This window comes from Lagopus leucura, unplaced genomic scaffold (genome assembly GCF_019238085.1).
Source record: "Lagopus leucura isolate 7727_CA_CO unplaced genomic scaffold, USGS_WTPT01 Super-Scaffold_100159, whole genome shotgun sequence".
In the NCBI taxonomy this organism is placed as follows: Eukaryota; Metazoa; Chordata; class Aves; order Galliformes; family Phasianidae; genus Lagopus; species Lagopus leucura.
The window spans coordinates 9,813,327-9,839,203 of NW_024962335.1; the positions used below are offsets into that span (position 1 = coordinate 9,813,327).

A 25,877-nucleotide genomic window follows, 5' to 3' on the forward strand; every position below is an offset into this window, starting at 1 on the left:
TTTTTTTTTTTAATCTTCAGAGGTAAAAGTGTTAGAAAAAATAAACATTGGGAAGTTCTGTGGAGCATAAGAAATCTGGTCTGGGAAGGTACAACTGCTGTCACTCAGCCTCTGCCTTGCTGCAGGGAGAGCGAGTGGCTGCAGTCTGTTAGCAAGTTACGGTAACACTGAGCACTTGGTCTGCCAGGATACTATGCCCTGGTGTTGAATATTCTTTATTATGTTAGTGGCTACAATTAAATGCTGTCATATCACAAATTGCTGCGTGTACATACATTAACAAAGCTTTTAATCACTAAACCATCTGTCTTCTACAAAATGCTTTGTTTTGCCAAAGTACTGTTTTGACTGCTTAATAATGTTTCTGTATTGGAATGTGGATCTCTTACAGTGAAATCAATAATTTAGACCTCATATACAGGAAACTGGTGTATTAGGGTTTGCAAACAGTATTCCACTTTTTAATGCTAGTGATCCTTTACAACCATACAAGGGTGACAGAAGTAAGTAGGTATGCACTTGTTCTCCCTGTAGGCTAGGGAGAACACAGTATTAAGGAAAACTTGGGCTGTTGGCAAGCATGTAGATACCCCCATTGTGGTTTCCGCATGATTGAGCAAATTGACCTGTTTCAATCTGCTTTCTGTCAATGACTATTAGCAGATGGTCTGAAGAAGAAGTGTAAGGAATGAGAGTAGCTTTTTTTTCCTAAAAATTGCTCAAGTAATGAGAGAGTTAGGGAACTCAGTTCCAAATTTTTCATGTTTCACAACAGCTAATAGATGTCTTATCCCTGCTACCTCACCAACTAAATATTTCTGTTTTCTGATTATTACCTATTGGCAAGTTAACTGTATTTACAAGATGCTGCTGGACATTGTCCACTTTTGCTCCTTCCTCTGTGAATGTTTTTACACAGGCTTCTTTAAACAGGATGTGGAGCTGCTAGAGTGCTGTTTGATGGTATTGTCAGTGCTATGGAAAGTGTATAGACAAATTCTAGCTGCTGTTATTTTGTGTGCATGCACATACATGTACACAGCGTTCCTTTTTTTTTCCTCTTGAGATGCTGTTAAATTAATCTTTGGGAACTTAATCCCCAAAACCACATACTCTGGATTGAATACTGCATGTAGTACTACCTTCTGAGGTTTGCTGTCACTGCATTTACTTTTCCTATGAGGTGAATCTTCAAAATGAATTTTCTGGAATAGCCTTAGGGCTGACCAGTTATGTTTCTTGGTAGCACTGTATAAGTGCTGCTGTTCTGGCTTTGAAAAATGAGCGTCACTCTGCAGAATCGGGCCACAGTTCTTGGTATATCAACCTCCCCTCCACCCCCCCAAAATGGAGACAATTCATTGGAGAGAATCTTTAGATTGGATGCTTGAATGATGTTTTCCCAAGCAAATAAATATTGCTTTTCACTTAGTTTCTTGAAACATTGTGCAGCTGCTCTTCACTCCTTGTTAAATAACAAGCCATTTACTGTCTGAAGCAAACTATTGGCATTATTGCTAGCAGATGCTGAACTCTGTTAACTTAAACAGCTCATAAACGTTAATCATATTGCAGTTTTGTAAGAGCTTGTCTGCATATCCCAGAGGCACTGGCTAATATGTCATGCTTTTTTTGATAATTGATGTGATAACGTGAATTGATAACATTTCCTAGCTGAGATTCCAGAAATGACTTCATAATTCAATAGGTTTATTTTGGTGACCTGGAAGTTCTTCTGAGAGAAGTGCAGAGCTGCCCTTCTACACATACAACTTCATGGTGCTAGCACAGCTTTACTTACACATGTTTCAGTAGGCTTGAAGTTGCTGCATGTACAGTGGAGTGAGTACAGCGTTGATCAGAATATGCTGTTTACTTACTGACCTATCACTTGGCAATCTGTAGAAAGATAAATCCGGGTAAAAACTGAACAAATTCTCTGCAGCTTATTGCATTCTTCAGTTTTTAAAGTCACTTTCAAATTGTAATGCTTTTTCTGCCACACAAATGTAAAAAGTTTGTTATAGCAAACTTAACTTGCATACAGGGAATGCGAAAAGTGTAAGAGTTGCTGCAGAAATGTGTGTTATCTGTGTAACAAGCCACTAAATAGTGTGCTATGGCTGTGAGTATTATTGAAAGGCCAGTGTGAATGGGTTTTATAAACAAGACAAAGCTCCCAGGCAAGCTAAGCCTCCTTCCAAGCCAGATTCTGTTCTAAAACACTGGTAAGGTCCCACACTGTGGTTTTGAGGTGGTCAAAAGGATTGTAATATACCACTAATTAAATCACAGATAATTAAGTAAAAGCTGCCATGTTATTGTAGGAGTTTAACTTCTTTGATTTTAATCCTTGTGAAGGTCAGAAAGAGGGCAGTGCTGATGCTAGTGCATGGCATGTAGAGAAATCAGACAGTGTGTCTGATATACATTCTCCTTTTTATTTGAGCATTTAATGAAACTTGGTTTTTTTGTTTTACTAAGGACAATGCTGTGTCCTTATGTGTTTACTAGAGTTGTTTTGTACCTTGAGGCTATACTGAGACTATGGAAATAGTCTAAATTGCAGTTATTGTAGGATGCTGGTGTCAGCTGATGAACACAGAAACCTGACTGTGATGCAACCATTCTGTGCAAAGCTATATACTGTTTTTTTCTCCTGCTGCATATTTAGTTTGTACTTTGGTTGCATATGTCTGTACTGTTCTCCTTCAGGCTTTGAGCTTCTTCCGTAAGGAATCGTGGTTTAGAGTCAGAAAATGATAAACAGAACTGGGTTTTGTGGCTGTTTATAATATATTATATATATATTATATTATTAATATAAATGTGTAAGTCTGTGACTGCCACATACAGAAATCTGTATGGAAGGAATTGATCTCAAAAGTCATTTCTGAGGTTAAGATTAAATGTCATTCTTCAAGTAGATGGACATAAGAATTTGTCTCCGGATTTCTCCTAAAAGCCTGGGGAAGGATTGAATTGTACATGATCTGGTATTTCTTTGGATAAAAATGAAATGGAAAACTGTCTGGGAGGGTAGAGGAGACTTCACATGGTGTGTATCCTTAATTTATAATTGTATTTGCCTGATAGCATGCTGTCAGAGATAATGTGGTCGTCCAGTTATCAATTCTGGTTGGACGTCTTTCAGTTCTTGGGGTGAAGGAGACTGTAGGTGTGTGTGACTGACATATCAGTCATTGTCTTGGGGGGGCTTTAGGTGTGTGGGTTTTTTTGTTTTCCTCCAAAAGATCCACATTAAAATTCTCTTTCTTTAATTGTCTTTCTATATGTGTGTGTTTCCTGCAGCAGGTAAAGGTAGCTTGCAGAGGCTAAATACTGCTTCAGGTATCCGTGCTCATTGTTAACTGGAGAGAGGAGAACAACCGACAAAATAATTGAATATCCCAGTTAGGACTGTGTCCTTCTTGAGTATGACAGTATTTTTTCTTGTTCTGTGTTCTTAAGACAGAATGGAGGCATAATCAAATGACTGAGATCAAGAAATAATTAAGAAAGTAGCAGCATGAATTTTGTTTCTTTTTCAGAGTGCAGATCCAGAAAAGCTGGATTGTCTGCTCTCTTAGCTGAAACCGGGGTGTTTTTCTTTTTTTGTTCCAGGCACATAGAACGTATTTCAACTTCGGTGCAAATTAAATGCTGATGAAAAGCACAGATGACTTGATTAGAGTTGTCTGATACGTGTAGAAAGTTTCTTATCTGACAAACCTTGGCTAATACTTCTTTAAAAGTAGTCCCGAGGTTTGGTTGGTCTCTGTACAAAAAAATAGAAAGGGGGTGGGCAAAGAAATGAGTCGCTCTGTGTAAGAAGCTTTTCGTTGTTTCTGTTCAATAATTCTGTAACCCTACTGAAAAGTTTGAATGGATGACCTAAATGTAGTTCCAAATCCCTGGGAAAAGGAATAAATTGGTCTTGAACATGAAGCCCTGAGTAGAATTTGTAGAAGATTTCAAGCAAGCACTCAGTAAAAGGAGCTGGAAGAACTTGACAGTAGTGTACATCATACATTCTGAGCATTTCTTTGCAACTGTACAGCTTGAAATCCAAATAGGCTAGTAAATTGTCAAAGAAGTGCTTGAATATCCAAGTAGGGAGAAACATCATCAATAGCATCTTTCACATTACCTGCATGACTCATAAGTAGGAAGACAGACTCAAACTCTGGTTATTAACCAGTAGCTTGTGTGTTTGCAGATAATTTGTGTGGGGAGAAGGAAAGTGATGAAGAAGTAAAATATAAAATGAGACTATAGAAAGGTTGCGACAAGTACCAATTACTTTCTTTTGTTGTTTTTTTTTCTTGCAGCCCCTCAAGTGCTGACCTTCTTTGTCTATTAAGTTATTATAAACTTTTGCTGCTCTGCGAACACAAAGATGTCTCGCAGCCCTGATGCTAAGGAAGACCCTGTGGAATGCCCCCTTTGCATGGAGCCTCTGGAGATTGATGACATCAACTTCTTTCCTTGCACCTGTGGCTACCAAATCTGTCGATTCTGTTGGCATCGTATCCGCACTGATGAGAATGGACTTTGTCCTGCTTGCAGAAAGGTAAATATCCTGGATCATCGGCTTGTCTTGCTCATAGCACAAGGCTTTTGCCTTGTGATGATACCAAAGACATCCTTTTCCTTCTGGGAAACATTCTTCTAGTAGTGGCATAACTCAAAGGTGAGGTGTTGGATCTTTGAGATTTTGTCCGCATGTATCAAATCTGTTGTGCAGCTGCTAGTCTTGATTTGTTAAATTCGGAACTGGATTAGTAGGGGAAGCTGTGGATCAGAACCAAGGCATGCTGATGCTGAGGGAACTGCAAAAAAAAAAAAAAAAAAAAAATCCTGTGATTTGGAGTGCTCATGTGTTGCCGGAGTTTCTGTCAGTAAAGACAGCGAGGAGTCCAGCAGTAGGGATTTTCTGAGAGCCAAGGTTCAGCTGAAGTAGCAGAACTGTCTGAGGCAAGCTTATAAAGCACCTGCTTTGTTTTGTTTGTGGCACCGGAGCTCTTAATCTATTTTTTCTGGACACTAAACATGTAAAACCTTTGGAAAATATATCCAATGGTATTAAATTTTATAGCTTTTCAAAATCTAGGCTAAGTCTATTTGCCTAGTATTCTGATCCTGTTGCCAAATGCTTAAAGGTAGTATTTTGAGAGTCTCACCTTTTTTTTCCTATCCCTTAACTGAAGTGGCTATTATTGTGGTTGGCCACAACTATAAACTTCAGCTTCATTAAGTTGCCCACTTTCTCCTTTGAACTATTTTCCTCCTTCTCACAGTGTTTTGTATAACCTTATTGCTTCCTTATCATCAATGTTTACTATAAAATAATTTCTCAGTATCTTACCTTTAATTCTAGTTATATCCCTTGATTGTAACTTTCTTACCTGGCCTTCCTCTTTTTTGTAACTGCAGCTACTCGTACCCGCTTTTTCTTCTGCTATTTAATTGTGTTCCTACCCCCAGTTTATGCCTTTGGCTTCCTGTCTCACATTACAGCTCCCTTCTCAGACCCTGAGTAATCTTACCTGAGTTCACTATCTTGATTCACTGCCACAGCTTTATATAAACACTTCCAATCGTGTTTTCTTGCTGCTCTTTTGGGCTTTGGCTGTGCTAGAGCTCTCCCTGCTAGCCTGTCTTCTGATGCTTCTGCAAGCTCCAAGGCTATTGCGGAGTAACATTGCTAACATATTGCAACAAGTTTGTGCAGTATTTGTTCTGTGGATTCTACAAGGAAGGTCTGCCTGTCATTGGCAAGATTGGTTTCCACATATGTGTCATCTACAACAGGCACTGTGCTGTGTAGTACTTCTCATAGTACAAGCAAATCTCTACTCTACAAACACAAGATCTCATGGTACGAATGACATTTTTTTGGAGTTTCCTCATCTGTATAAGTTGCTTCATGTATTTGGATATGTTATACTACTTTTTTGCCAACAACTGTTTGATTTGTCTCTGATCATTCATCATTGGAAGTCTGGGGATTATATCTGAGAAATCACACAATCAGCATGCTGCTCAGTGCCTCTGGGATTTTTTGAAATATGGATATTGCCAAGGCTGAACTTTCTCATGTGGAATAATCTGCCTTATGATTGGTTATGCAAATATTGTACTGGGTTGGAATACAATTTGCTTGGAAAAAGGAGAGGTTCTGGAAGAAAAGCTAAAATGAACTCTGCAGTCAGAAGGAATGAAGCACATCATTCCAAGAGAGGAAGGAGACTTCTTTTACAATGGATGTGGATTATATTCTTGATGTTTTCTTCATCTGTGGACTGCAAGATGCTCTTAAGGAGTGTTCAGCTATTTCATTGGATTGTTGGATTGTAAAAGCATAGAGGATGCTGAAGTACACACCTTTTTGTGGTACAGTTGGACATTGTGGTTCAGAGACCCTGTTGAAATGCTTGGAATAAACCATTTGGAGCTATACAGTTGATGGCAGCAGCAAAGAAGTTTGAAGAAACCACCTTGTGAAGCATACTGAACCTTGTGCAGCAGGTGCGTGTTTTTGCATGCAGTATGTTTATGTATTTCCCATCTGTGTATAGTTAGGTTCCTGGGGTAAAGATCTAAGCAGTTTTCTACTCTGTGACAACTGTGCTGTGCATTGGCTACAATCACTTAATGCTGAAGTGAAGAAAATGGTGAAGCAGTAAAATTTTTGCAGATGGTTTCATTGTAGGGAAGTTATAGTAAGTACTGTGCTCTCAACAGTTATCCCTGGTTAATAATGCACATGCCAGTGCAGGATTCCTACTGCAAAATGGAGCTGTGAAAATACATATGTTAAAGCAAGGCCTCATATGTTAAAGCATACAAATGTCATGCACAGTTAATTAATAGGAAAACTGCTTTCTCTTGATGCCACAGGTGTTTAGTGGCAGTTAATGTTCTCCAGCTGTTTGTCTGTCAGTCTGTGGAGAGTAACAGTGAAATTCCCTAGTTAAGGATTTTGTGTGAAAGGTTTGGGAAGATCTTGAAATAAGTCTGTGATAAACTCTATTGGCTCTGCTCTTAGAGTGGTGTCTGTGCCACATCTTTGAAAGGCCTGGACTGCATATTGCATATATATTATTTTCCTAGGTTTCTCTAACTAGCTTCTAACCAAAAAGATGTTAGCTTGCATTACTTTCCACCAAGAAGATACCTCTGCTTACTTGAACTGTTAGTTAGCTTAACATACACATGCACAGAAAATGTTCATGTGTTTGCAGCCAATTGAGTTAGTATGTATTAAGTTTTTTCCTGTTAGTAATGGTAGTAGACGTGCATTTGCTTGGCTTGTGAGAATAAGAAAGTATGACTTAAACTTGAGTACTATCTTAATGTTTGTTAGTTTTAACATAGCAAAGGCACTGCAAACATTAATGGCTTTTGAAATAAGCTTACAAATTATTTCTGTTTAATTCATTAACTATAAGTTCTTCCTTTAGAGGGGGAAAAAAAAAAAAAGAAAAACAGAACTGACCTGTTCTTAATGCCTTTCAGGATTGTAGGTCTAGTCAATTGTAAGATGCTAAGCAAGCATTTTTGTTTTTTTCCAGTCAATTGGTTTCTTAACTGTGAGAGAAACAGACACTAACTGATCAAATTAAAATGAAAATATGCTGTACTTCACAAGTCAGCAAACTCACTAGTTTCAGTTGTAGCACCAGTGTTTTTTTTTTTCTTTGATTTTTTTTCCTTAAAATGCAGTGGCCTAAGTATTCTTTTTTGTATGAATGTCTGTAATTTTTAGTGACTTATGTTCTTTGATAGAGCGTAGCACAGAAACCTTAGTGTCAGCTATTACAATTTTTAAATGTCACTCACAAACAATCAAAAAGCATGACTTTTTCACTTTTCTTAATTGCTTTGCACTTCCACCAAAAAGTATAATTTGATATGCTGCTATTCTTGTATCTTGCTATGTCAAGGAACTAGAGAACAAACCTTATTCCTCCTGGTGCATTGTATTGAAGGTGGAGATTAATATTAAGCTTACACACTTATGTGTAAAACGTTATAGTTTGGTCATGTTCTTGTCTTTTTTCTATTCTTGCCTCTGTAAAAGCACTACAATCTTCAAACATCCTTTCTTTTTGTGCTGCTAGTTCCATAACTGAATAGTTCAGTACAATCATTGATATTTAGAAATTCTACTTCTTGTTTGATGTAACTAGTATGATGCATACAATACATAAATCTTATAGACTTTCTCTGTATTTTTCATTTCAGAACCTGATTCCTAGCGAGGCAGCAACTGGGAAATATTGGTACATCCGTTGTGTGGAAGGAATGTGACCCATCTGGGAAATGACAGACTCAGAATGCTTTATAAATACCAGCTCAGCTTTCAACAAATGGCAAAATTTGGGGGGAAAAAAGTCTGAAAGAAAAAAAAAAAAAAAAAAAAAAGACAAACTTAGTGAGGAAGACTAAGAATTCATCAAGGGCCATCTCTGCTAAAAGAAATGAGACTTCAGAAGAGACATTTGAACTTTTGAAGTTCTTATAGGACTACCAGCAACTTGTAGATAGTATAAACAGTTGGGTCATTATCCATCTTGGCAGATCTTGTCCAGATCATTTTGCTGAAGAGCTTTTGTATAACTCAAGAGAAGGATGTCAAATTTAGGTAGTAAATCAGTGATGTTGGCAAATCTTAATGTATCTAAAGGTATATGAATGCTGATAACACTTGATGTAGCTACTTTGTTTGGATCTCAAATTGTCGACCATCTAAGGAATTGGTGATAGTAAGTTAAACAGCTACCATCTCAGCCATTAAGAACATCTAGCCTCTTGTTTTATGCCATGCAAAACAGAAATAGATTTGTACTTGACTTAGGTTGGTTTGGTTTTTTTAGGCATATCTAGTAACATGGCCACTTCTACTGGCTGAGAGCTTCTGTGGACCTATGGTCCTCCTTTGGTTTAGTAGAGTTGGGCAGAGTAGAAGGCAGGTGAAATGATATTGTGAGATTACCCCCACAGTCAGTTCACTTTGCTTGGCTTTCAGAGCCGTTTCCCATCAGCATTTACAGTTTATATTCTGTCTGTAATTGAACTGTTCCCTGAGTTCATGAACTTCACTCTTAAAAGCAGTCGCTCTGAAGATGAAATCATTTATTTTCCTGTTTGTAGACTGAGTTTATGCCATTACTTAAAGTTGCGGAATTGTTGGGACTTAAAATTTTTAGAATTATTTTCTCAAATGCTGGTGGTGCTATGCTTGCTTGTCCTTAAATGCATAAAATTACTCAACTCTCATCATTCTGCACATTTTATGTCATCTATCGCTTAGAATTGTGTTTCCGATTCACTCTTGAGTCAAGAGGTGCATAGACTCATTTACTGGTCCTGCAAGTCAGGATGTCCAACTGTTTGTGTTCCTTAGAGGCGTTAAATATCACAGAAGTGATAAGGATGCATATGAAACATTTCATGTATAATACATCGCTGCACTGTCTAGCGAGAACTTTTAATCATCTGTTGCTCAAACAGGTTATCTGTGGTGGCAAACTACTGTTACTGTAAATGAGTGAAATCCTTATTCTGGTGATTCTGTTCTCCTGCTGAGAAGACATTTCTACTCTCTGATTTTGGAGTCACTGCTGTTCAGTTGCATGTCTCCAGCAGTTTGCATGCTCTCCCGTACAAATACAAAGCACTATTTTTTATTATGGACAGATGCTGTCCTCAGGCATATGCTTGAGACATGCAGGAGGTTTGCAGACCTGTGAGGACTTCCAGTAACAATTTGCTGTACAGAGAAGGGATGTACTGTCTTCATGCTTCTCGTTTGAAGATACGTTTGTAATACCACTATCTCTGGCAAGAAAGTAGTCAGTGAACTCTGTCACTATTTGCTGTATTTTTTTGGGGTGTTTGGGGGGTCTTACAGAAGCTACTGAAGGCACAGTACCAGACAGCATTATATTTGTAAGTCCTGCCTTGTTTAGTGTGAGATTCGAGGAAGAAGTTAATCTGTAAAAATCTGATTTATCATGATACCACCCTGTTCATTGTTGGGCAAGCCATTTTATTTTCAGAACTCCATCTTGTACCGGTGCACTTGTTTCTATTCCTGAGCAGAGCTTGATCACTGTAACTGAATTATATCTCTTTGAGCACTCTTTTCTCTTCTCCAGGACAAACCAGTATCTCCTTTATTCTGAGACTTTGAGAAGTTCTTTAAGTGAAGCATGCTATAGGATTATTCTATATCTATACATTTTTTTAATGTAAATGTTAAAACTCAAGAAAATCATTGACTATAGCTGGTTTCAAATGGCCTTCCTAAGATAGGTCTTTACTCACCGTCAAATGATCACTAAATGTTCAGTAAGTGAAATCTGCATTAAGTATTTGGCATTACTTATGAATGGGGTAACTTTGAAGAGCAGTACAATCTTAAGTATTGCTCTTAAAGGATAATGTGAGTCCTTATGATGTTTTCATGCAAAGCGCTGAAGTGTGTACTTCTGATTAATACTAGATATCGTACAAATTTAAATTCCTTTGTGATACTAAAAACATGTCCTAGAGAACTTGATGTTTAAACTTGCAATGCCATCTACTGAAGTTGGCCACAGTGTGTTTTCAGATGTTGTCTCAAGTATAGCGTACTTCAGATGCTAGAGTTGTGACTTACTAAACTTGAAAGTGGATCTTTGTTTTGTTTGGAGATGTACTGAGAAGACTATCAGTTCTAAGAATTTGCTGAGTGGCTCTTTCAGTATCAGAATACATGTGTTTAAGCCAAACCTTTTTTTCATTTGCCACTGTAGGTTTACTCTGGTCATTTAGTATGACAGTGTTTTGTATTCTAGTATTAGTAGAGTGCAGTTAGGTAAGTTAGCACACTTTTTTTGTTGGAGATTGACATCTTTGGTTATTGTAGTGCAGGCTAAGTGCTTGGCTTAGCATACTCCTCTGCTTAAGTTCTTTACCTCAGATCTTTGCCTTAACACACATCCTGTACTACTATTCTTTTTTGATTATGTCTTCAGTGTAAGAAACACTTTGAAGTTTGTTCTATGCACCTGCTTCTGTGCCGTAGTATTGCTTTGGACATTTGTACAAGTATGAAATATAACTTCTCAGTTTGAAAAGAGTGGGACAAGTAAGGAACATGGACTGCTTGGAGTAGTAGTCTGGGACAGAAGACTGTGCATTGTAGTCTAAATGACTGGGCTAAAATACTGCCTTTATAGCAATAGATGCACACTCTACATCAATACAGCATTTCTAGGTACATCTTTCTAGGTAATATCAAGCACCTTTCTCTTTTTTGGTGGTTAACTTTGAAATTATAATCTAGTGTTGTGTCTGTTTGAGAAGTCGTCTAATCTTAAGGTTTGAAATGTACCTTTGTCCAGGGAAGACAAAGTCCAAGTTTCAAACTGATGAATAAGCATGGCAAAAATACTATCAAATCAGTATGCAGTTAACTGTTTTAAAACCTGTCTTTTTGCTCAGAGAAGGTAACCGTGTAAAGATTGAGTCATGTAATGGTGTTGCAGTTGTCTTGGGTCCCTGAAATTACATTTATACTTCAATTTCTTATCTTGTAGTCTTCAAGTTTGTTAATACAGATTTGAACGTATCAAACGACTAAATATGAGTTGTATGTGCAGAGTACTTTCACTCTACTTACTGTGCAGAGTTGGTGAAATCTTAATGGGATGTGTTGGCTGTCATGTTGCGGCTGCTTTTAATGTTGCCAGATTGATTAGGCAGCTCATTTATAATGTGGCTCTTGCTTACATCAGTATCGTGCCAATAAATAGGTAAACTTTCTGAAAATTTGCAATATTTACTTAATATGCTACCTTCATGGTTGGGCATAGCAATCAGAACAGTCTGATGGAGGAATGAAACGCATGTGTCAGAATGTCAGGATTAATGATTTTCAAGTATGTTGTCCTCCTATGTGGGTTGTTTTTAATTGTATTTGTTGTATCTAGCCATATCCAGAAGATCCAGCAGTGTACAAACCACTCTCCCAGGAAGAGCTGCAAAGGATAAAAAATGAAAAGAAACAGAAACAAAATGAGAGAAAACAGAAGATATCAGAGAATCGCAAACATTTGGCCAGTGTACGGGTTGTACAGAAGAATCTTGTCTTCGTGGTAGGGTTATCTCAGCGCTTAGCAGACCCAGAGGTAAGCACTTCATATCTGTACATCTTGCTCTTAATTTGCTATCAAGAAACTATTGGGGCACCTTTGTGTGCACTCTCGTCTGTGTTTATTGGATACTAAAATAAAGAACTTTCAAAAGGCTCCTTGATGCTGACTGAGGCCTGCTTAAGGCAACTACTGAGCTTCTTATTCCAGAATATTCAAGGTCAAACTTAACCAGGCTTCGAGCAGCCTGCTCTATTTGTAGATGTCCAGCTCCCCTGCAATGAACAGGGACCAGATGATGTTTTAGGGTGTGTTTGAGTTCAAATGGTTCTGTGAGAATAAATTCACAAGTGATTTGTATCTTTTGCTTTTGAGAATACGGATGCTTTACTTTTTTTAAGGAAATTGCATTATGTATGGGTATGTACAGAATGTTGCAGCACCTAGTGACATGTTTTCAAAGAAACCCAGCTTGAAAGGAAGAGGCTAAAAAAACCGTATTAAATATATCTACTTTAAATTTTCGACTCTTATACAAATAGATATGAGTTGGAAAGGGAGAATGGCTGCTATTTACTGCTTCTGAAGATAGGTCTGTAGATCATCATAATGGGAATACAGGTGAATTCACTCCCATGAAAACTATGATGGCCATTCTGCCTTGTGTTATCAAGAATGTAATCTGTAAGATGTGTCAAGAAATTCTTCTTTCAGAACTGAGTCTCGTTTGTAGTGGTGTCCAATAGTAGGCATAGGGTCTTTGGGAAAGGATATAGACCATACTGCTGAGGAGCAGTCAGAAGAGACCAGTGAGATTTTCTTTTTGAATGTATTGCTTGCCCAGTAGTTCTGTAGGATTTTCCCAATGTGAAAGATGCTGCTGGATTATGAAGGCCTTGATACTGCTTTAAGAAGGGAGAGTAGAAGATCAGGTGAAGCTCTTGGATGAGGACAGCTTAGCTGTATTGTAGTGATGTCTAAAGGTGGTGCTGGGGGAAGAAGTTGTTCTTGCTTCCTTTCAGCCTATAGTCTAGAATTAGAAATAGCATTTACTTAAGTAGTTTTGGTTAGAGTAGTTGCTTCGACCATCACAGGGTAGAGAAGGAGACTTTTGTTAACAGTGTATTGCCAATTCCATTGGCACGCAGGTAACAAGTTACTTAATATGCTAAAGATGTTCCTGTTTTGAGTAGGATCCCCACATGATTTGTTGTTGTTTAACTAATGCAGCGAAGAGCAGGACAGGAGGTTTTTTCCCCTTCTGGGATATGATATTGTCATTTGTTTCAGTGCACTGTTGATTCTGCTGAATTTTTTCTTTCCCCTTGGAGATGTCATACTTAAGTTGCTCCAAAAGTAAAGTTTCCTATTTATTTTTGTGGAAACTACAACAGATACAAAGAGTAAAATAACACTAATTGATAGAAAAAAATCTCAGCTACAAAATAGTGTTTTTAACGTAGTCACCACTTGCAGCCATACTCCTCTCTGCTGCCAGCTGTAGCACAGCAACAAAATGTAATAGCATGCTGGTGGGAAGGTCTGACCTGTGCTGCCATACCACTACCATCTGCCTCTGACAGTGTGGACCAGCACAAAAAATAATAGGAGGCATTACTTTCAGAGCAACCCTTGTATACTGTCTTCCTACACTTAATCTACTTTTCAAAAAGGCTATTTTAATTGATTTACTTCTTGGAGTAGAGCAAATGAGTCAGAATTCAGTATTTTGTTCCTGGCAGTTAATATATTTGAATGCAAATTCAAGGTGATAATTTTAAGATTGAAATAAATATTATTTTGAGTTTTTCCTCAAATTGTAAAATAGGTATGCATGGGAGAGCGAGATGCACGTCACCAGAGTAGGGTTTGAATACTCTAGATTAAAAAATAAAAATTAAAAAAAAAAAGAACAACAGAAGATAAAACATAATATCCTTCCTTTTAAGTTCTTTACTTTAGTAACAGTGCACTTTGTGTTGTCCATAGCTATGATCTTTATTGGAAACAGAAGTCCCTCTACTTGCTCTTTTCCACTTTAACAAAAAGCACATCTCTACAGCTCCTGGGTGCACAGATACGCAGATTGTTGATAAGTAGCATAGCACTTTAACTTCTTTTTCTTTTTGTAGGTTTTGAAACGACCAGAATATTTTGGGAAGTTTGGTAAAATACATAAAGTTGTAATTAATAACAGCACATCATATGCAGGCTCACAGGTAAGTTTGTAGAGACTCTTGTCATTTGTATTCCTCTGGAGAAAATACATTTGTGCAGAGTGAATGTAGAGATTTATTTCTGACTAGGTGGTAGCTTAAATAATAAAAGGAAAAAATACAATATTATAGAATAAGTTACTGTACAAACAGTCTGACAGTTCAGTTGCAAGGTGCAGAATAATTAGAGAGATTAAAAATTGGTAGATAGGATGAAAACCTTCAAAGCAGCAGAAACACATTCATTCGCTATTCTGCATTTGGGGGTCAAAACACCACTTCTGCTAAGTATTTTTGTACCTTTAAGAAGTGTTTTGATGTTTGTTCTGTTTATTATTTATGCATCTCATCTAAATTTCTATGTGTTCCCCTGTTTTTGTCACTTTTATTTTCAATAACCTATGGCCTTGAATGTACCAGTTTTTGTAGTGAGCTGTTGTAAGATCCATTTAATGCTCAGGTCTGTTTAACAAGGAATTAAAAAATGTGACCTGTTTTCTTTCTAGGGTCCAAGTGCCAGTGCATATGTAACCTACATCCGGTCAGAAGATGCTCTCAGAGCCATACAGTGTGTCAATAACGTGGTGGTAGACGGCAGAACACTTAAGGTGGTGATATTTCTACATTTTCATGTGTTATTTGCTAGTACATTAAAATAATCACGTCCTGTAAAACGTTATTTGTATGGATGTGCTTGCATTCTTGAACAAAGTTATCTGTGTAAAGCTTAGTGTGTCATCAAGGCCACTCTTGTCTTTGTTGCTTCATATTTTCTTAAAAACTCTTTGTTTCTTTAATTAGACTTGCATTTATTTTTTTCCTACTGAACTTATTAGCTTTATATTGCACGTAGAATCAGTGGGAATGTGAAGGTCTGTGCACAGTCATCTTAAAATCCATGCTGTGATATCACATGATTTTAAGTAGACTGAAAAAAAAGAAAAGCCTCTCAAAAGCTCCGTGGAAGTGTAAGATTTTTTTCCTCTTGGTATCTGTGTAAATGGATATAGAAGGTAACTTTGGCCAAACTAGTGTCTACAGAAAATGTTTGGTTAACTTTCATTTCATGATCCTGTTATAAAATATTAACCAGTTGAACACAATGCACACTCCTAATTACTTCCTCGGTTTAACTTCTTATGAATGCAGATGTTTACTGAGACTGTTATTTTGAGATTTATTTAGAGGAAAGTGGAAGTACATTCTAACAGTCTAATGCTTGAACACGTGGATTTCTTGCAGATGGATTTCTTAGTTTATCTGCATCAAACATGCAATGTGTTGAAATTGTGAAAGGAAACTTTTTGTAAATAAAGGTTTTTTTCTTCTGCTGTTAATGGTATCCTCAAGTTCTGGTACTTAATTTATCTAATGCTTTCTCTTTAAGGCATCACTAGGTACAACAAAATACTGCAGTTATTTTCTAAAAAATATGCAGTGTCCAAAGCCAGACTGTATGTATCTACACGAGCTAGGAGATGAAGCAGCCAGTTTCACAAAAGAAGAAATGCAGGTAAGTATAATGAAAGGAAATGCGTGAAATGTGGCACATGTATTTTCTTGCATTTAATTTAGTCCAATTTTTGTAGAATATAGTGTTCTGCAGAATGCTATAGAATTGAGTTTTGAGTTAGAAATGATGCTTAGATGCTTTACCAATTAGTTATTGGATGTTGTGTGCTACACTGATTTAAGGCAGAAAATAAGGAAGAATATCTATTAAACATTTTTTAAAAAATAGTAATTATTTCTGAGAATTTAAGCTTTATTTTTAATTCAAGAAAATATATCCTGCTTGTTCAGATGAATAGTTCTTGCTGTATATATCTTTTCAGGTGATTAGGAATAAGAACTAAACTTCTAGAACTTGCAAACCAGGCAACTTCCTCTGTTAATTTTTCTAAATTTCTACCACCACTTAGATCTGTTAATAGACAGGAACATGCACTCAGATGTGTACAGGCTCTTTAGATTCTTATAGAGCTGTCAGTTGTGAATTTACTTAATCTGTTTTGAACCTGCTCATACCATCATGTCCACAGCCCTTTGCCCCAAAATTTCACTCTACTTTTTGTTAGTGTTAAACTGATTCCTAGTCAGTTCTGTCATTTGTCCCCTAGTTGTAGCATTGTGATAATTGCTACAAGCTAAATGCGTTGTTACATTATTCGTTGTTTTTGTGGTGTTCTAAAACTTGGTTTGTACCTCTCTCGGCCTTCTCCCCAAATGGTCACCTAAACATTGGTAAAGCAGTTTCTCCCTTGCAGTGGTGATTTTTTTATTGTTCTTCTCTATACTCTCTGTAGAGTTGAAGAGCATAGTTGAGATGCAGTGACTGGATGCATTATGTTCAGTGATGTAAAGGCTGCAAAGCTAAATGTTGTGATCCTCTATCACAATCTTTCCTTATGATGCCTAGCACAGATCTAGCACAGATTATGAGTGCATAATGAGCTAGAGATTTCAGATCTATTGACAGTGATTTCATTATCTCTGGGTTTTAAAGGCCAATTCAGAGGCCAACGCTATGTAAGTGTAGTTTTAGATGAACTTTCCCCAAGTGTGTCCGTTCAAAATCAATCTGTAATGGAGAACCAAATAGAGTACCAAAAACATTAAGATATTAAGTAATGTTTGACTGATTTGGAGGATTTAGTTGAAATGGGGAATTGCCTTTCTAATAGCACCCATAAAGACAAGTTAAAGTTAGCTATTTAGCATGTGGATTTTCTTACTGTTTTGTTAGGTTTGTGTGTGGGATTTTTGTTGTTTTGAATCTTGTTTAAAATGTAAATTTCCCTGCTTAATTTTTGGAGGCAGAGAAAAAGGAATAGCATTCTTGTAAGCTATAGTGTTTCTCTAGGATGATGTCCATATTGCCAGTACTCTCACTTCCATTCCTATCCCAACAAAACCTTTATAAAGGGAATGGATTAAGTAATGTACAAGTGTTGATTTTTATTTTTTTTATTGTAAATGTAGTTTGAGAGCCTTCAAATCCTTTTTTGAGGATTCCATAGGTAACTCTTGTTTTGGGACTTAAGATTCAGAAGGTCTTAATCTTGACACACTCTCTTGCTGAAGGACATCTCTTAATATCTGAAATCTGTAGATAAAAGCTATTCACTGTTCAATTTTGAATATTGATTCAAATTATTAAAATACTTAACTTGCAAATAGTATTTAAGTATTTTAGCACAATATTATAGATAAGCTAGACTGAAAAATACTCTTACTTGCCAGGCTTAGCATTCTGACATGGGGTCAATCCTCAATTTCTGAAAGCAAGAAAATGTTCTCCATCATTTCAGTTAAAATAATTAAATTCTTCAATTACTAGAAGGAATGACTTTTCAATTACTGGTCAGAACATGCTCCTTGTCACATGTTAGGTAACACTTGTATCACCTCAGTGGTGTTTTATTAAGCCTATATGGAATGATTTATGTAGGGGAACTTCTGACCAGAAACAAGCTTTGATTTTGTTCAGTCCATTTTCTGAAAAGATTGGTATAATCAATATGTAGAATGTAGACTGTATGCTTATCTTTGATATTAAGATATTTATGATGTAGAGTTTATATAGTGAAGCTTGTTATTAGAATGGAAGACTGAGTTTTAACAAATTGCAACTATTTTTCTGCATTGGAAGCAAAAAAAAAAATATATATATATATAAAATATAAAATATATATATATATAATATATATAAACTGGCTAAATTTGTCTGAGTTATTTCTAGGCAAGCTTTGGATTTGCTGGCATCACATCAGTACTGAGGTTAAGAAAAACTTTTTCAGTCTGTCAGGGTGACCTCTTAAGCTGGTACAGCTCAATTCCTAAGTTTTGGGATGTATATAAATATGTGAAATTATTGTCTGTTCATTGCAAGTTCCTCTTTCCTTGCAGGCGGGTAAGCACCAAGAATATGAACAGAAACTACTGCAAGAACTATACAAACTAAACCCCAACTTTCTTCAATTATCTACGGGTACAGTTGACAAGAACAAGAACAAAGTGACAGCACTGCAGAGGTACGATGCGTAAGTACTGATGCTGCTACTTGGCAATGTTTTGTTACTGGTTACTCCACAGAAGACATTCTTGTTCCTCTTGCATTCCTTAAATAGCCTGCTCTTTTCAGTATGCGTTGTGTGAAAAATTTAGGTAATGTTCCTCTCTCTGAAGTTAGAGGGCTGTGCAATGCTTTGTTCTAATACTCACTTCTACCAAGTATGCATTTGGATCAGTATTTCCAAGTGATGCTTTCTTATTCTTAAAGATCTTTCATTTCATATTTTCATAAATATATATTGTAGTAATTAAGTAACAGATGTTAACATTCTTGGTGAAGTGTTTGATATATGGATGCAGTCTCACTGTACAACAGACAGCCTAGTGTCTTGATATGCTTATCTTATTTTGTCTTCATAGCATGACTCTGCAGTTCTTTTAAGTATGAAAACCTTGGAATCTGGAAATTCACGAGAATTATTTTCACAGTTTTAATCAGAAAATAGCACTTATTGCTGTTTTGTTTTGTTCTGTTGCAGTAGGTTTTTATTCATTAAGTTATGAAAAGATTTCTATTGATATGAGCACAGTCATACAAATGTGAATGAAAGTCTAAGGTGGTCAGTCCTCCTGTTTTTTATCTGCTCAAACCTTATATTTAAGATAGAAGCTATTAATAAATTCCTCTGCTCCTTTTTGTAAGATTCTCATACTAGGATTCTTATAATGACACTGGTAGGGTGAAATGTAAAACTTAAATTGTGCTTCATGCGCATCTTGGCCTTGATCGTGTTTTGTGTTGTGGACCAATTTATCCACTGAATTTTCAGGTGGTTTGCTGCTGGTAACGTCACTGCAGAACAATTTAAGCAAGAAAGGAAGCACTGTATCTAAAATGATGTTAGTGGAGCTTCAATCCACAGAATACAATTCTGAGAGTTGGCATACCAGCTGGAATTATCTTCTTAATCTACTACAGGAAGTGTCATGCACTCTCTGACTGCAAGTGGTCAGGCTTCCAATTTGATCTTTTCTCAAGGACTTGTTACATCTTTTTATTTCTTGTGCACTGGTTCAGTACTGACTTTAAAGGAACAGTATAGCAAAGAAAGCAAATGTACTGCTTCCTGCATTGCTTGTGCATTGATTAGTTCAGACTTTGAACATAAAATAATAATAATTTGACACCTTATCAGATCCAAGGAAGACAAATGAAGATAAGTGGTACCAGATATGAGAGAATGCTCCATCTTAAACAGCAGCAAGCTTAAGCCTTTGGGTAGCAAGTATGAATTGGAGCATGACCAGTGCTAAAATTTCTAGCACTTCTGAGGAAATAATGGCATGTTTCTCTAAAGGGAACAAGTAATCTAGAGTTGATTTTTCTTTTCAACTGAACAGCATCATCACACAGAATCTGATCTTTCCTAATGACTAGGTACCATCTTGTGGGTTGCAAAGTATGTTTCTTCTTGCAGCTGGGATTTTTAACTATTTTCTTGAAGTCCTGTCTTATCAGTACAATATTTAGCTTGTGAGCTGGTAAATGTTCTTTACAATTTTACAACTTTGTACCTAGTCATGTTCTTCTTTGTTTTGATTCACTAATATAATCTGCCAGTTTATCAGAGCTTCTGACAATTTTGTGTCAGTCGTGTTTCTGGCATGCCGATTTCTTTCACTTTGGAAGAAAACAGTAGTTGGCTTCTGAATAGTAGATGGGTACTTATAAATAAACAATAATAGGGAAGACAACATTTCTTAAATTCTGCAGAAATGCTTTTTCAAAATTCTGTTCTTATTTCAAAGTTCCTACTCTGAAATTTTTTTTTCCTACTGACTTTTCCCCTAAGAACTGAAACAAATGTTTTCATTTGCTGGAAGAGGAAAAAACACATGTTAGACACTGGTCTACTGGAGAAGGCTTTTGGAAGCCTATGGTTTTGAACATAAAAGAAAAAAACAACAATAAGAACACGTGCAAAATGCCACATAAGGCTGTTAACTTTTCATTTTGGTTGCAAAACTGATTTTTACTGTGACATTTTCAAGTTGTAGTATAGAGTTGACTTTATATCGTAGCGAACATAGTGTATTTGAAGTCTGTAATGAATTTAGTCTGGTTATATCTAGATTTATGACTCACCTTTGTGAGTGGGTCATTTTGAGACTATTAAATTACGATAAGGACGTATAGGTTGTCTTCACTGCTCAATATCCGATCAACTTGCTAACTTTCTTTCAAATGTGTACAAAACAAGGATGAGATATGTAAATTGGTTATCAGTCTCATCTGCATGCATGTTGGATAGGTATGTGAGAAGGGGTACAAGTGGAGTAGCAAATCATTAAATAGTAATAGGCATTTGAGGTTAGCTAGTAATACCAGTCCTAACTGAATGAAACAGCTATGAACAGCTATGGGAATCTCCAGATTATGACTGTCAACTTAAGTTGATCCTGATATGTAGAGTAGGTGTTGGACCGTGTATTAAGAACATTAATAAATGGGGCAGCAGAAGAAACATACTTACCAGAAAATAGATTTTTTTTTTTAAGGGCTTTTTAGTTACAAAAACAGCAGTTGAACTACAGCACTTGAACACTAAAAGTAGCAACATAATTGAAACAAATGAAAAGCTGAAGCTAATGGGAAGAAAAGTGGAGAAGGTAAAGATAAACCTCTCATATTGAGACTTTGGATTATTATAGTTTTTTTTGGATGACAGTGTACTCAAATGCATTTGGTTATAGACAATATTCCAGAGTACTTTAATTTGTATAAAATATAACTATTTTCAGTGATACTTTTGGCTTTGAGTCTTCTGAAATTTTCAGATTGAATGTGCTCTCTGAAATGGAATTTAATGGGTCTTTGTTTGAGGAGTAATTATAGCTTTAAACTGGAGGGGAAATGAGCAGTAACTTGAATGAAAAATGTTCATCTGACTGGTCTCATGGTCCATTAGTAATGCTGTGGACTCTTGTGCAGGAATAAAACACAAACTTAATCTGAGCCAGGCTTGATAGATCCTGGGATGTAGAAGGTTTTTTTTTTTTTTTCTTAAAAATGGTTTAGTTAATGATTTAAATGACTTAAAATACTTATGGGATTAAGCCAGTAACTCCAAATGAGGTATACATAGGTCTGGGTACTTGAAACTGTCAGTGGACTTTTTTTTTTCCTGAATGAACATGTTCAGACTCCAGCGTTGGCAGTGCAGTTATCTATTCAGTGAAGAAAACTGAGGGTTCTGCCCAGTTTTCTTTTTCCCATCTCTACCCCTTGATTATTTTTTTTTTTAATCATCACCATTTAAATTCTAATATCCAGATAAATCTGCTTTTGTGGTTTATCTGGCGCAAGGATTCATTTCCTCAGTGCTTACAATTTTTAAAACACTTTCTTCATAACTTGAACTCTTCTTTTTTTTTTTTTCTTCTTTTTTTTTTTTTTTTTTTAACTCTTGCCTTTTTCCAGACCCAACAGTAATAACAAAGATGCCTGGCCATCATTACAGAGTTCAAGTAAATCAGCCAACGGCTTAACAATGGAACACAGGAAAACGCCTCCTATATTAGAAAATGGCACAGACCCAGAACACATGACTCCAGATGGTGCAGACTCAGATTTCGGGTAATTGTGCTGCCTTTTATACTTCAGATAGCTTGTTCTCTCTCACTGATTGGTGTGGAGGGAATTATTCTCCAGTCTCTGTGGTTGGAGAACTGGATTCAAATCCTGATCAGGACACAGAAAGCCAAGCTTGGCTTAGCCCATGTCAAAATGGCTGATTGGCAGACTCTGCAGGAAAACCCTCGCATTACTAGTGATGGTACAGGTATGGGCTGAGGTGAGCTGCATAATTAGGGCATCAACAGCTTGTAAAGCTGCCTGCAGCCGTGCATGGTCCCAGCCAAAACCGAACCCTTCAATTCTGTACAAAACCATTCCACAAATATAACATGTCAGTTGCTGTACATCAGGAGACTTAACACTAGAAAAACTTTCAAGAGAAGGAAACTTAAATGTTAGGGATGACTATTTGTCATCTCTTCACTGTAATGTGTTCCAAAAACACTACTGTAGAGTAATGACTCCATGATTTTTTGAGCAGTAACAGGAACAGTAAGACAGCACATTCAACTGAGGCTTCTGTATACAAAGCAAGTAATTCATCTTCCTGCAATAACTTCTTCATTATTGACCAGTACTTTTTCTTTACCCAATTTTGGTGCCTCCCTTGCATAGAATTGTTTTCTCCCATTGCAAGTGTTGCTTGCACTTAAAATCATACTGTTCCAGTGTTTTGCTGGACCAAATTGGGCCCATTCAGAGGTTGAATGGGAAAATAACAAGGTAATACTAAATATTTCAAGAAGTAGTGCTGTTGATTAGGCAGCTGATCTTCATTTTAAGCCGGTATTGATGTGGTACTGAGTGCTGCTGTAAGAGATACTTCTTAGATGTAATACCAATTCAGCTGAGATGTGGGCAGATCCTATGGTTGCATCTCAGTATTAACATGAAACTTCTTCCTCACCATTTCTGGAAAGCATGTACTACATATGAGTAAAATATTATGACCAGTCAGTAATGAATCATGCTCATTCTTGGGGTCTGGAAGCATGTCTTAAAATTAAAGCCTTCTTAAGCAGGTTCAAGCGTAATGATCATTGTCTTTCTGCATATTTATTGCTATTAACAGTTGCCTGTTGCATAGCTCTGAGCTGTGATTTTGTGAGTCCCTATCAAAGGCTTTGAGAAAACATACCAGGCACGTGAGCTCTGCAATCAACTTTATTTGATTAATGAAGTCTACAGCAAATTTCTGTGCTGTAGGTATGCAGAAATTAATAAAATAAGGGAGTTTATTCAAAGTAGAAGAACTTTTTAAAATAGTTTTCAACCACCAAGTACCCCAGTAAGTCTTTACCGGAGTAATACTTAATTGCAAATATTCCTCTGATTTTTTTCTTTTGTGATTGTAAATACTTGACCTTCAGTTACCTTTGAGATGCCAATTCAGCATTCTTTTGCTCCCAAATTGTTTTCATTGATGAGTAGCTTTTATACAATTTCTCCAGAATAGAGAAGAATTAAATCTACTGACTTTAGGACTAGTTAGTCTTGGAGGGGGCGAATAAATATGAGTGGAGGAGCAAATCCTTGAATTTTGGACTTTGCTATGTGGCTTTATGCAATGTTATGCTTTTCAACAGCAAGGAGTGTTTGAAAACAAAGTGTAGCTAGAATCTGAAGTCTGCACCCAGTTAAAATGACAAATATTTATATTTACTTTGCAGTAACAGGTTACACCCATAATTTGTCACGTTCATAAGAATCTTACCTCTGGTCATTTCTGTAGGACTAGTGTTTGGGGCTATGCAGTCAGATGCTTGTGTGTATTCTTTTAAGAGCAGATAAAATATTTTTCAGATGAAAATCTCTGCCTTAGAGCTTAACTTAAACTTTCACCATTTCATTATTGTGGTATTTAGTATAATTAAGGCTGTTCACAAGTGCCTGTCAAATCTTGAATCCCAAGGTGTGCCATTTTAGCTGAGTCATGTTAATTCTCAGTCAATAGCATTCTGAGGTGGCTTTCTGCTGTACCTTCTCTTCTCATTTATTGACAATTTTTGTTATATTTTCCTGCATCTTTTGCTTTCTGTCATCTCCAAAATCAATTTTCTCACCTTGGAACTAATTTTTATTAGACCAAGCTTCCCGTCAGCCTCAAAGCTTTTCTTAACACCAGGATTAGGTAGTTAATTTAATCTCTTCTTTCCCTAGATTTATTTAGGATTTATATGGGAACTGACAACTTCAGAATTGAGAAAACAAATCTGTTCCTGAGTTTTACTCCAGTAATAAAGGAGATAGAACTGATCACAAATGGAATGCTGCTTTAGAACATAAGGTTTTTTTGGGTTTGTTTTTTTTTTTTTTTGTAGTGGCAGAGTTACTTTGAAGGCATTTATAACTTTTCTTTTGTCCCGTAACAGGGTACTCCACAAGCAGAGTGGAGAGTCATGGGAAGAAATGTTGTATGGCAAATAATTGGAATGTTTGCAACTAAAGTCTCAAAGAGTCGACTTTTTTCCTTCTTAACTCCTCCAGTTTAATTTTGGTTTACTTCAAAGCCTTTCTATCACTGCAAAATCAAACATTGATGTTCACATTAAATACTTAAGTAACTTACTGACTCTTTCCCTTCCCACTTCTGCAGCCCTATCGACAAACCTTCAGATTCCCTCAGTATAGGAAATGGTGACAGCTCCCAGCAGGTAAGACAAAGATAAATCCTGTGAACACATGAATTGAGTTTGTTTGGTTTGGTGCAGCTTATATTATGAGAGGCAAATACTTTCTGAAGTATAGTGTAATTTTAAATAAAACTAAAATGTGCTACTGCTAAGTTGGCTTAATGTTAAAAATCATACTGAATGATATAACTAAACTAAAAGCAGCTGGAAGTTGTGAGGAGAATTTTCAACTGCTAGTGAGGAATATACATAAACTCTCATGACCTAATTGTCTCTCTTTCTCCTTTGCCTGTAGATAACAAATAGTGACACACCTTCACCGCCGCCCGGTTTAACAAAACCCAATCCAGCCATACCCATCAGTTCATCTAACCACAGTGCGCGGTCTCCTTTTGAAGGAGCTGTAACAGAATCACAGTCGCTCTTCTCTGACAACTTCCGGCACCCTAACCCCATCCCCAGTGGGCTTCCTCCATTCCCCAGCTCTCCACAGACTTCAAATGACTGGCCTACAGCACCAGAACCACAGAGCCTCTTCACATCAGGTAGGCACAGCTCTGCACCCAGCTTACATTGCTGTGTATTGCTCGCTTTTGCAACTGATGTCTGAAACTAAACTCTGGGGTAGATTTTATATCACTGTCTCTGATTCACAAATGTTTTTCATGGTTTCACTACTGTACAGACGAATTGCATTGACATAAATTTTCTTCTGAAAGAAACTTTTCGAGTTTTCCAACTGCATGGCTAAGTAAACTGAGCATTTGCTTTGTTTTTCTTAGCCATTTGCCTACTTCTGTGCAGCAGAATTCCAAATTTTCTTATGTATCCTGCGTAGTTATCTGAAGATGAATAATCTTTCTGAAGTGAGATTATATATATTCAGAGAAGATAAAAGTACCATTAAAGGCAGTAACTGGAAGGCACAAAATACCACTTCACTTGAGTGGAACGTCTTTTTAGATGTATTAGGTGTATTGATACAGTCTTGGGAATGGTTAACAGTATTTTAAAGTTCTCGAATTAGAAACCTGAGCTGTGGTAGAAAATTAAATAAAATAAGAATGATAATAAATAGAATGTAATGATACTTTTATATCTGGTAGCTTAGTGGCTGATCTTTTAATGTTTCTCTCCCTTCTGGGAAATAATTTTAAATAATATTATCAGGAAAATAACATGCTGTTAATATACTATACACGCAATAGTGTGAAGATTAAGTAGCAGTGGG

General features: G+C 36.7%; 1 protein-coding gene across 7 annotated transcripts in view; it reads left to right on the forward strand.

Annotated features, from left to right (window-relative positions):
* The window catches only part of CNOT4 (CCR4-NOT transcription complex subunit 4), a 67,212-nt gene that overhangs the window by 23,228 nt on the left and 18,107 nt on the right, over nt 1-25,877 (forward strand). For 4 of the 7 annotated variants that reach the window (XM_042889861.1, XM_042889866.1, XM_042889863.1 and 1 more), the window contains exons 2-10: nt 4,332-4,573; nt 11,985-12,182; nt 14,279-14,365; nt 14,869-14,970; nt 15,750-15,875; nt 18,272-18,405; nt 21,858-22,013; nt 24,610-24,667; nt 24,942-25,191. In XM_042889861.1, coding sequence (XP_042745795.1) covers nt 4,400-4,573; nt 11,985-12,182; nt 14,279-14,365; nt 14,869-14,970; nt 15,750-15,875; nt 18,272-18,405; nt 21,858-22,013; nt 24,610-24,667; nt 24,942-25,191 — 1,285 coding nt within the window. In that variant the 5' untranslated portion in view covers nt 4,332-4,399. The remainder of the gene's footprint in view (nt 1-4,331; nt 4,574-11,984; nt 12,183-14,278; nt 14,366-14,868; nt 14,971-15,749; nt 15,876-18,271; nt 18,406-21,857; nt 22,014-24,609; nt 24,668-24,941; nt 25,192-25,877) is intronic. The other 3 variants (XM_042889865.1, XM_042889867.1, XM_042889864.1) reach the window with 2 other exon arrangements.